Consider the following 10,651-nt stretch of genomic DNA (forward strand, 5'->3'; position numbering starts at 1 on the left):
CAAGACAGATCCACATCCTCCTTACGTTTGGGTTTCTGGGAAGAATGCCCTCCGTACAGCTGGACTGGAAAGCCACGGAGTTGTGTCAGACTCCCTGAGCGGTGTTTCATTCTGTGTGCATGGGGGAAAAAAAAAAAAAAAAACAATTGGCAAAATCTCACACACATACTGGCCCTCGTTTTACAAGCCCTATTTGCGTCTGATACGTGCATAAACCAGCATTTAAACACTTGTCTTGAATAAACATTTGTCCCTATTTTACAAAGCCTGGGACATGTCCTTTTCAAATCCAAGCGCACGCGGTCTAGGTGACTCTTGGGCAGGTCAAAGGCATGGCAAGTAGCTCGGTGTTTATTCCCCATTTCCAAAGGGGGTTAAACATCGGGAGTTACACCTGCTACCAGACAGGTTTAGGATTTGGTAAGCGGCTCCTATCAAGCAGCACTCCACTGCCGAGGCTGTCCTTCTAATCCCGTAGTGGCTTTTGTCCCTCCCAAATGCCAAATTGGCAAGGGAAACTAGTCACCGTGACCGTTGTCAAGATAAATACCCAGTTATGTTTCCAAAGTCTGAAAGATAACCAGTCACGTGCTGGCTTTAACCTGTTCATATTATATACATTTATTTTTTCTAAAATGGATGTTTATGCCTAACACACCTACTACTACTTAACATTTCTAGAGCGCTACTAGGGTTACGTAGCACTGTACAAATTAACAATTAAGGACGGTCCCTGCTCGGAAGAGCTTACAATCTAAAGGACGAAATGTCAAGTTGGGGTAGATAAGTTTTCCTGAGAAGAGGTGTAGTGATTAGGTGCCGAAGGCGACATTGAAGAGGTGGGCTTTGAGCATTGATTTGAAGATGGGTAGGGAGGGGGCACGGCGTATACATAAACGTCCATTTCTCCTGTACTGTAGTCAGGGTGACTCAATTCCTACGTCTAGACCCGTCTAACACGGGGCCGACTGTTAAAGGCTCTAAAAATTACACATAGTCTGGGCTCTGGCTACCTCACGGACCAGTTTCATTGCTACATTCCAGTCCGGTCCTGCAGAACACAGAATGATGAGCTGTTAATTAGTCAGGTCTGCAGCTGCATTCAGAAGAGATTCTTGCTGCTAGTGGAATATTCTGCTCAATCATACCTCACCTTGGGAAGACAAGTTAAGTGACTACTTTAAATACAGAACACAGACACATTACACATACCCTATGCCTCCTTTCCCAACCAGCTAGTGGTCGCCTGTGGGCTCTGTCTCTGGGAGGGGACATGGCCTAACAGAATACCTGCATTTATAAATCATGGCATCAGTCTGTTAGTGATAAAGAGCTGGTACCTCACTTGGCCTCTGGCCCTCAATCATCTCGTTCTTCTCCTCATCCAGTGGGGTGCGGAATCGCAGAAAGGACAGCCCAAATTGGGAGCGCTTGAGGAAGGGCTGGCTGCAGGTAACCCGGACTCGATCCCATTTCTCACTCAAAGATGCGGACAGAAGGTCTCCTGGAGCCGGCAACAGAACTCAGTGTCAGGGACTTTCCAGCGCCTCTCCTTTGTTCACAAGGGAAGGTCAACAAGCTGACAATACTGTATGGTCTAGTGCTTACAGCTCTGCTGAGCCCCATTAAGAAAAGTTCTTTTATTAGTCATGTAACCATCAACAATTCAGTACAAAGCTGAGGATCAGGGAGGCTGTAATCAGATGCTTCCACGCAGAAACTTGAAAAAAAATTTTTTTAACCTAAAGGCAGTAAAGAATTTACACTAGGGCTCAACAAATCCCAGGTACTAGTAGATGTTTTTGTCATGGCACCTGGGATTTTGGATGCTCTCTCCGGCACCCAGTCATAATAGCCCTGACAAAATAGCCCCAACAAAACAGCCTTGTAACAAAATAATCCTTGACATTTCACGCCTAACACAATAGCCCTTGACAAAATGGCCCCTACACAAAATAACCCCCTAAGAAAAAATAACACATCACAAAATATATAATAAACTACAACTGAAATCTTCACTGATAAAGACTCCTACCAGCATTCAATTGCATAAAGCATTATAAATAAACAAAATTCTGTAGCTACAAACTGGTATTCATGATCTGTTCTGCTATTTAAAGAAACTATTCTTCTATCAACATGCTAATTAAAAAAAAAACAAAAAAACAATATTGTCATCATTTTCATAGTCTTACCAACCTTATCCTGTTTGGCAAGGTAAGATTATTACGAAAAAAATGCAGTGCCATATTCTGGGCAGCCTGATCAGGCCCTTTTGTCGGGGGTGGGGGGGTGGGGGGAGGCTAACTTGTCAAGGGTTATTTTGTGGGCAGGCCGTTTTGACAGTGGCTGTTATGTCAGGGATATTATGTTGGGAGCTTTATTGTCGGGGCTATTTTGACCAGATACCGCTCTCTCCAAATACCACCACCCACCACTATGTGTGTTGAACATCTCTTAAGTGAGTTTGAGCCACACAGTGTCCAAACTCCTGTGCTGTCTCAGTCTCATGAGGAGATTACAAAAGCCAGCACTGGAGTTCAAGCGCTGCAGGACTCAAAACAGAGCAGTGCAGTGCAAATATACAGGGAAGAATTGTTCCCAAGCGGTGGACAGTAGTGAGAAAAATTCTAGGAGCTGTGCTCCACTTGTGTTTCTCCACTTGTAACATGGAAGACACCAGACAAAATGCAATTGTTCTAACTATCCACCAGGTGGCAGCATTCATCCAACAGTAAAACAAATTCTATCCTCAGCAAAAAAATTAATATATTAATCACGGTATTCAAACAATTAGAAAGTCCCATCAACGTGCACAGCAATGTATGCAAGTTCTCTAAAAACATGAAAATTACACAAAAGTAGATAAGGAAAAAAGAAAATGAGTGGAATTTACAATGTAAGATAATAAATAGAAATAAAACAAAACTAGAGAAAAGAAAGATAATAGAAAAGAAAATAAGATGATAGCTAAAGCTATGTTTTATTTCTATGTATTACCTTTAAAAGAGGACCAACAGGGCTACCACACCACTTTACAATGTAAGAGGAGTGGAGAAGTGGCCTAGTGGTTAGGGTGGTGGACTTTGGTCCTGGGGAGTTCGATTCCCACTTCAGGCACAGGCAGCTCCTTGTGACTCTGGGCAAGTCACTTAACCCTCCATTGCCCCATGTAAGCCGCATTGAGCCTGCCATGAGTGGGAAAGCGCGGGTTACAAATGTAACAAAAATAAAATAGATACTATTGGAGATTCTACATGGAATGTTGCTACTATTGGAGATTCTACATGGAATGTTGCTACTATTGGAGATTCTGTTGCTACTATTGGAGATTCTACATGGAATGTTGCTATTCCACTAGCAACATTCCATGTAGAAGGCTGCGCAGGCTTCTGTTTCTGTGAGTCAGACTCACAGAAGCAGAAGCCTACGCGGCCACATTGGTGATCTCCAAGGGCCGACTTCTACATGGAATGTTGCTAGTGGAATAGCAACATTCTACTACTACTACTATTTAGCATTTCTATAGCGCTACAAGGCGTACGCAGCGCTGCACAAACATAGAAGAAAGACAATCCCTGCTCAAAGAGCTTACAATCTAATAGACAAAAAATAAATAAAGTAAGCAAATCAAATCAATTAATGTGAACGGGAGGGAAGAGAGGAGGGTAGGTGGAGGCGAGTGGTTACGAGTCAAAAGCAATGTTAAAGAGGTGGGCTTTCAGTCTAGATTTAAAGGTGGCCAAGGATGGGGCAAGACGTAGGGGCTCAGGAAGTTTATTCCAGGCGTAGGGTGCAGCGAGACAGAAGGCGCGTAGTCTGGAGTTGGCAGTAGTGGAGAAGGGAACAGATAAGAAGGATTTATCCATGGAGCGGAGTGCACGGGAAGGGGTGTAGGGAAGGACGAGTGTGGAGACATACTGGGGAGCAGCAGAGTGAGTACATTTATAGGTTAGTAGAAGAAGTTTGAACAGGATGCGAAAACGGATAGGGAGCCAGTGAAGGGTCTTGAGGAGAGGGGTAGTATGAGTAAAGCGACCCTGGCGGAAGACGAGACGGGCAACAGAGTTTTGAACCGACTGGAGAGGGGAGAGGTGACTAAGTGGGAGGCCAGCAAGAAGCAGATTGCAGTAGTCTAAACGAGAGGTGACAAGGGTGTGGATGAGGGTTTTGGTAGAGTGCTCGGAAAGAAAGGGGCGGATTTTATGGATGTTGTAAAGAAAGAAACGACAGGTCTTGGCGGTCTGCTGGATGTGAGCAGAGAAGAAGAGAGAAGAGTCAAAGATGACCCCAAGGTTTCGAGCCGAGGAGACAGGGAGAATGAGAGAGCCATCAACAGAAATAGAAAACGGGGGGAGTGGGGAGGTGGGTTTGGGGGAAAAATGAGAAGTTCGGTTTTGGTCATGTTTAATTTCAGGTGGTGTTGAGACATCCAGATAGCAATGTCAGACAAGCACGCTGAAACTTTGGTTTGGATGCAAGGTGAAATATCAGGGTTAGAAAGGTAGATTTGGGAGTCATGAGCATAGAGATGGTAGGAAAAGCCATGGGATGAGATTAATGAACCAAGGGAAGAAGTGTAGATAGAAAAGAGGAGGGGACCAAGAACAGAACCCTGAGGTACGCCGACAGGTAGAGGGATAGAAGTAGAAGAGGATCCACCATTCCATTGTAGAATCTCAAATAGTAGCAACAGTGGAGGAGTGGCCTAGTGGTTAGGGTGGTGGACTTTGGTCCTGAGGAACTGAGTTCCATTCCCACTTCAGGCACAGGCAGCTCCTTGTGACTCTGGGCAAGTCACTTAACCCTCCATTGCCTCATGTAAGCCGCATTGAGCCTGCCATGAGTGGGAAAGTGTGGGGGTACAAATGTAACAAAAAAAACAAACAAAAAAAAAGATGAAACTAAATTGGGAAACAAGATTTATAGACTAAGTAGCAGATAAAGACTTAACCCCGAGTCTGACCCCTTTCAGCCTCATTCTAGAGCAGGGTAGTTGAACCTCAAGTTTGAGGGCTGCAATCAAGTCGGGTTTTCTGGATCTATTTGCATGCACTGCCCCCACTGTATGTAAATAGATCTCATGCATATTCACTGGAGAAATCCTGAAAACCCGACCTGGCGAGGCCCGAGGTTGGCCAGCCCTGTTCTAGAGCATTCTCTCTTCTAAGAAATGTGAAGATGGGTGGTGGAAAAAGCCCACATCCACTCACCTTCTTTGAACATCCGGACTCCGGTGCGGTTCTCACCCAGCTTGCAGTTGGCTGGCGTCATCAACGTGGTGGCGGGGAGCAGGGTGATGTAAGGTCTGTCCAGGGGCCAGGAGGAGCGACCCACGTCAATCTGAAGCAGGGCTGAACCGCAGTTGCCTGACAAATGGGGGAACAGATTACGCACAGGGGACAATTTCAACTTCTCATACTGTTGACCTGCAGGTCCTACAAGAGGGCTTTATACCGTATTTTTCGGACTATAAGACGCACTTTTTTCCCCCCAAATTTGGGAGGAAAATGGGGGGGTGCGTCTTATAGTCCGAAGGTAGCGAGTTCCGAGTTCGGGATCGCCCTCCCCTACTCACGTCACGCGATGTTCCCTGGTGGTCTAGTGACGTCGGGGCAGGAAAGAGCCCCCTCTTTCCTGCCCAGCGCGCTGCTCTCCGTCCTCCTGTATGCTGCCTGACGGTCTCGGCGAGATTCAAAATGGCCGCCGAGAATTGAAGTCTCGGCGGCCATTTTGAATCTCGCCGAGACCGTCAGGCAGCATACAGGAGGACGGAGAGCAGCGCGCTGGGCAGGAAAGAGGGGGCTCTTTCCTGCCCCGACGTCACTAGACCACCAGGGAACATCGCGTGACGTGAGTAGGGGAGAAGTGGTGACAGGGCCGGGGGGAATCCCGAACTCGGACAAGACGCATCGGAGCACCTAGGTTTTAGAGGAGGGAAAAAGGAAAAAAAAATTTTTTTCCTATTTCCCTCCTCTAAACCCTAGGTGCGTCTTATGGTCCGGTGCGTCTTATAGTCCAAAAAATACGGTAAGTAACAAAGATGGAAGCCTGGACTAACAAAGCTTTTCTGAGCATATTTTTATCTATTTACTGATATTTGACATGCTGTTGCTAGCTATACTGCATCGAAGCAGTTTACAAAATAAAATCCCACGAGGGCACTGAGGAAAGGGGACAATAGGAAAGAAAGCAGAAGTCAGAGAAGAGTATAAGGAAACAGAGATAGAAGAGGAAATGAAGAGAGTTAGGAAATTCTGAAATTCCAGGCCCAGTCGCTTCTTCCTCTTTAACATCAGCAAAATTCGCCCTTTCCTCTCTGAGCACACCACCCGAACTCTCATCACCTCTCGCCTTGACTACTGTAACCTACTCCTCACTGGCCTCCCACTTAGCCATCTATCCCCCCTTCAATCCGTTCAGAACTCTGCTGCACGTCTTATATTCCGCCTGAACCGATATACTCATATCACCCCTCTCCTCAGATCACTTCACTGGCTTCCGATCAGATACCGCATTCAATTCAAACTTCTCCTTCTTACCTACAAATGCACTCAGTCTGCCACCCCTCACTACCTTTCTACCCTCATCTCCCCTTACATTCCCGCCCGAAACCTCCGCTCACAGGACAAATCCCTCCTCTCAGTACCCTTCTCCACTACCGCCAACTCCAGGCTCCGCCCATTCTGCCTCGCCTCACCCTATGCTTGGAATAAACTTCCTGAGCCCTTACGCCAAGCCCCCTCCCTACCCATCTTCAAATCCTTACTCAAAGCCCACCTCTTCAATGTTGCTGTCGGCACCTAACCTTTATACCTTTCATGAAATCTAGACTGCCCCAATCTGACTACCCCTACCTGACTGACTGTACATTTGTCCTTTAGATTGTAAGCTCTTTGAGCAGGGACTGTCCTTCTATGCTAAATTGTACAGCACTGCGTAACCCTAGTAGCGCTTTAGAAATGTCAAATAGTAGTAGTAGTAGCAGTACACGTTGACCCTACAGGATGGATATTTATCTAGGAAACAAAAAGGACCTCACCTCCCTCTCTCCAAACGGTTTATAACATATGTGCAAGTCCTCCTTAAAGCGCGACACACTGGCCCTATGGATTTCAACCCTTCAGAGTTTCACAGGATGAGCAACTAGGAAGGCTGGCATACAAATACGTAGCAGATGTTCGAAGATAAAGACCATTTAGCCCTACTGGTATAATTAGTTCCCCTGTCTATGCTTCTCGAGCTCTTTCAAAAGGCTGAAGTATCACCTTCACCAGCTGTACTGCTCTAGCTCTGGCCATATCCCTCCTCTTGCCCTCATTTTCCTCCCTTCCATCATGCCGAGGATATCTCCCAGCTGCCATCATGACCATCTGAAAGAGACACCACCTTCTTTTTTGGCAATGGAGATAAATGTCAAGCAGATAGGTCCAGGACCTTTCAGAAAGTTTGCAACATTGGTCTAAAGTACTCCAGTTCCCCCAGGTGCTTTAGCAGAGCCCAATGAAACCAAGGTGGATTTGAACACTCTGGTTCCACCAGGACCAAGGTGTGCAGTCAGTATGCAGGTGCCTCAGCAGGGATCTTCCCTCTGCTGTCCTTTATCCCATCACACTAGCACCTTGGCCACTCCTACCATACCCAGAAGCCCCACTTTTGCCCCAGTAGTCCTCCATTTACACACGGTCATCCTCTTCCCTTCCTCGTCTTTCACAGAAAACTCCACAAAGTCCTCAACAGAAGATCCACAATATATAGTCTGACAAGGCAAAATGGCAAAGCAAACCAAGATAAAAAAAAAAAAGCTGACAGGTCACCGTACCTACATCAACATAGCCAATGAGACTGGCTTGTTCCAGCTGCAGCTCCAGGCGCAGCTGCCGACTTCGGTCCCCAGGGCAGCTCAGCCACGGCAGGACACCGTTGTCCCTCAGCAGATTCTCCACTGGGTACCTAGGATCCTAACAGAAAAGGAAACGGGATACCTAGGGCTGCATACTTCAGCTGAAAACAGATCAGACTACCACAGCTTAAAGAGGCTAGACAGGACTCACCAGCTACAACAGAAAACTGACTTCACCACCGGTGTTATTTTCACGGGTAAGGCATTAGTCCACTGGCTTAAGGTAAGCGTAGAAGCAGATCTGACTGCCTGCTCAGCAACAGATCAGCAAATTGACTGGTTTTTATTTATTTATTATCATCACATTTGTACCCCGCGCTTTCCCACTCAAAGCAGGTTCAATGCGGTTTACATAGTAATAGGGATTACAGATTATTGATATGTTATTTATTGTAGTATTGTATAACTTTTACTGACCGTTTTTTATGTTATTTATTGTAGTATTGAATAACTTTTATTGACTGATTTTTATGTTATTTATTGTAGTATTGTATAACTTTTATTGACTGGTTTTTATGTTATTTATTGTAGTATTGTATGTCCCCGACACAGCCTGTATTCCAGGCGAAACATGGTCATGTTGAGCATTTGAGAGTGTATCCTGGGAGCATTAATAAAGACTGCATTTTCTTCAGCAAGATCTGCTCTTTTGTCTTTTGTTCCACAGTGGATATTGTAGACAAATTGCCTTCTTGCTTTCTTACAAACTACAAGGTCCCCTTGGCCTCACTGTAACCAGCTTGAATGAGACAGACGAGGTAGAATTAATATCAGTGTAGCCTCCTCAGGTTTTCCCTCACCCTACTCCCTTCCATCTTGGAGTAATCTACTTTCAGTTTTCATCCTGGCCTCGGAGCTCAGTGAGCCAACAGCCAAATCAGGGCTGCAGAAAGGATCCTCTAGAACCTTTGACTGCATGGACTGCTGCTTTCAACGGGACCAGAGGACAGGAAGTAACCCTTACCACATCTCTAATCCCAGGACAGCTCTGCATTACCAATCAGATCCCTCCATGTCCACAGCCTACCAGAAGCAACTAAACACGAAACTTCAGCACAAGCTGCAGAACTAGGACAACCTTTAAATCAGCGTTTCCCTATTCGGTCCTGGAGTACCCCCTCGTCAGTCAGCTTTTCAGGATCTATCCACAATGAACATGCATGTGATTGATTTGCATACAATGGAGGCAGTATATGCAAATCAATCTCATGCATTTTCATTGTGAAACTCATTAAAACCTGATGGGCGAGGGGGTACTCCAGGGCCAACTTGGGAAACACTGCTTTACAATAAGAGCATACTGTTTGTTACATGTCCCTCACAGGAGCTGGGGGGAGGCCACGGGGTATGGAGGAATGTGAGGTTTCTAGAATCAAATGGAGTGCAGGTCCCGAGGCAACATGGTTTCACTAGAGGCAGGTGCTGTCAGGCAAATCTGATGGTTTCAAGTCTCGTGAGACTTTCTGAACCTCCTGCAGAGCACAGCTCAAGTATACGGAGAGCCTGGTTGCTGTGCAGGGTGGAGAGAAGCAGTTTCAGGCAGCGCTGTGGTAGGAAGGTAAAATAATCTTTCAGGGGTATGAAATCCTGGGTGCCAGGATGCAATTTCTAGGCGCTATGACGACTTGGCACCCAGGATTTGTAGAACCCTGCCTTATACCGTGATATTGATAGTTCTTCTAGTCCAGGGATGGGCAGCCTGCGACCTATGGGCTAAATGCAGTCCACCAATGAATTTTATGCAGCTCCCAAGACCATGGGAAGTAAACACAGAATATTTGACAAATATTTTCAGTAGCCACCTAGAAGTTTATCAATTTCAGCTACATTTTTACTTTATCACAGGACTATAGAGCTCTGTAAATTTCTGGTTACAACATTACGTAATGTTGCAGCCCAATAGGGGTAATACCGACAGTCACGTGGCCCCCTGTATATAAAGGCTGCCCACACCTGTTCTAGGCCCATGAATTTAAGGCCCCAAAACACTTACCACTGGGTCATGAACTAAAGTCTCACTGTGATACATGAGCCAGGAATCTCAACACACACGGGACAAAAGCTAGAGGTCAGCTGGGGGTCTAAGCCACTGTGCCATGTACGAAAACTGGACACACTAGTTGGGTCTTACGGTCCTTATTTGCCATCAGATTCTGTTTCTCTGTGTACACACTTCTCTAGGGATTATTTTAACCTTTAAGTAGGGAAAGCAGCCTATTTGGAGGTTATTTCCTGCCACAGGTGTGCTCAGAGTGATGTGACAGCTTCTGAACGTGGACTGGAACCTTGGAGTTAGGACACTGACCTGAGAGCTGAAGGACACGACATGTCGAATTTTAATTGGAGCCATTCCAGAGTTTCCTCTCACTGGATCACAAAAAACCCCAAACAAGTCCAGGTGAAAATGCCGTTTTCTTCTGGCCTACAATGACAAAAACTCGTAAGATCAGGGCATCTTTCTCTTCAAAATCTCCCCCCAGCCACAGCTGAATACACAAAACATATCCTATGTGCTTTAACTAGTGCTGCAATGTACAACCACTGCATACAAGACAGTCTAACCTCATACCGCCTGGCCAGCAGCACCCACGGCGAGGAGGAGAGCGACAAGAGGGACAAAGCAAGAGCCTGGAGGAGTCAGCACTCTGCTCCTGCCTCAGCTGTTGCCCCTCAAACCTCCCCCTACCTCCTTCAGACTATTATGAGAAGAATCATATTTTCTGGTATCGTCTTGTCAAGAAAAGTATT

At 46.0% G+C, this 10,651-nt stretch overlaps 1 protein-coding gene across 2 annotated transcripts in view; it reads right to left on the reverse strand.

The window, feature by feature from the left end:
* The window catches only part of LOC115468331 (short transient receptor potential channel 2-like), a 32,223-nt gene extending 21,902 nt beyond the window's left edge, over positions 1 to 10,321 (reverse strand). For both annotated transcript variants that reach the window (XR_003941847.1, XM_030199972.1), the window contains exons 1-5: positions 10,209 to 10,321; positions 7,823 to 7,961; positions 5,214 to 5,369; positions 1,341 to 1,504; positions 26 to 111 (exon numbers count right to left, since the gene is read on the reverse strand). Coding sequence is in view for 1 of the 2 variants with exons in the window: in XM_030199972.1 (XP_030055832.1) it covers positions 26 to 111; positions 1,341 to 1,504; positions 5,214 to 5,369; positions 7,823 to 7,961; positions 10,209 to 10,253 (590 nt within the window). In the remaining variant the exon portion in view is untranslated. The remainder of the gene's footprint in view (positions 1 to 25; positions 112 to 1,340; positions 1,505 to 5,213; positions 5,370 to 7,822; positions 7,962 to 10,208) is intronic.
* Between the last annotated feature and the right edge of the window lie 330 nt (positions 10,322 to 10,651).

This window comes from Microcaecilia unicolor, chromosome 4 (genome assembly GCF_901765095.1).
Source record: "Microcaecilia unicolor chromosome 4, aMicUni1.1, whole genome shotgun sequence".
NCBI classification, from domain to species: Eukaryota; Metazoa; Chordata; class Amphibia; order Gymnophiona; family Siphonopidae; genus Microcaecilia; species Microcaecilia unicolor.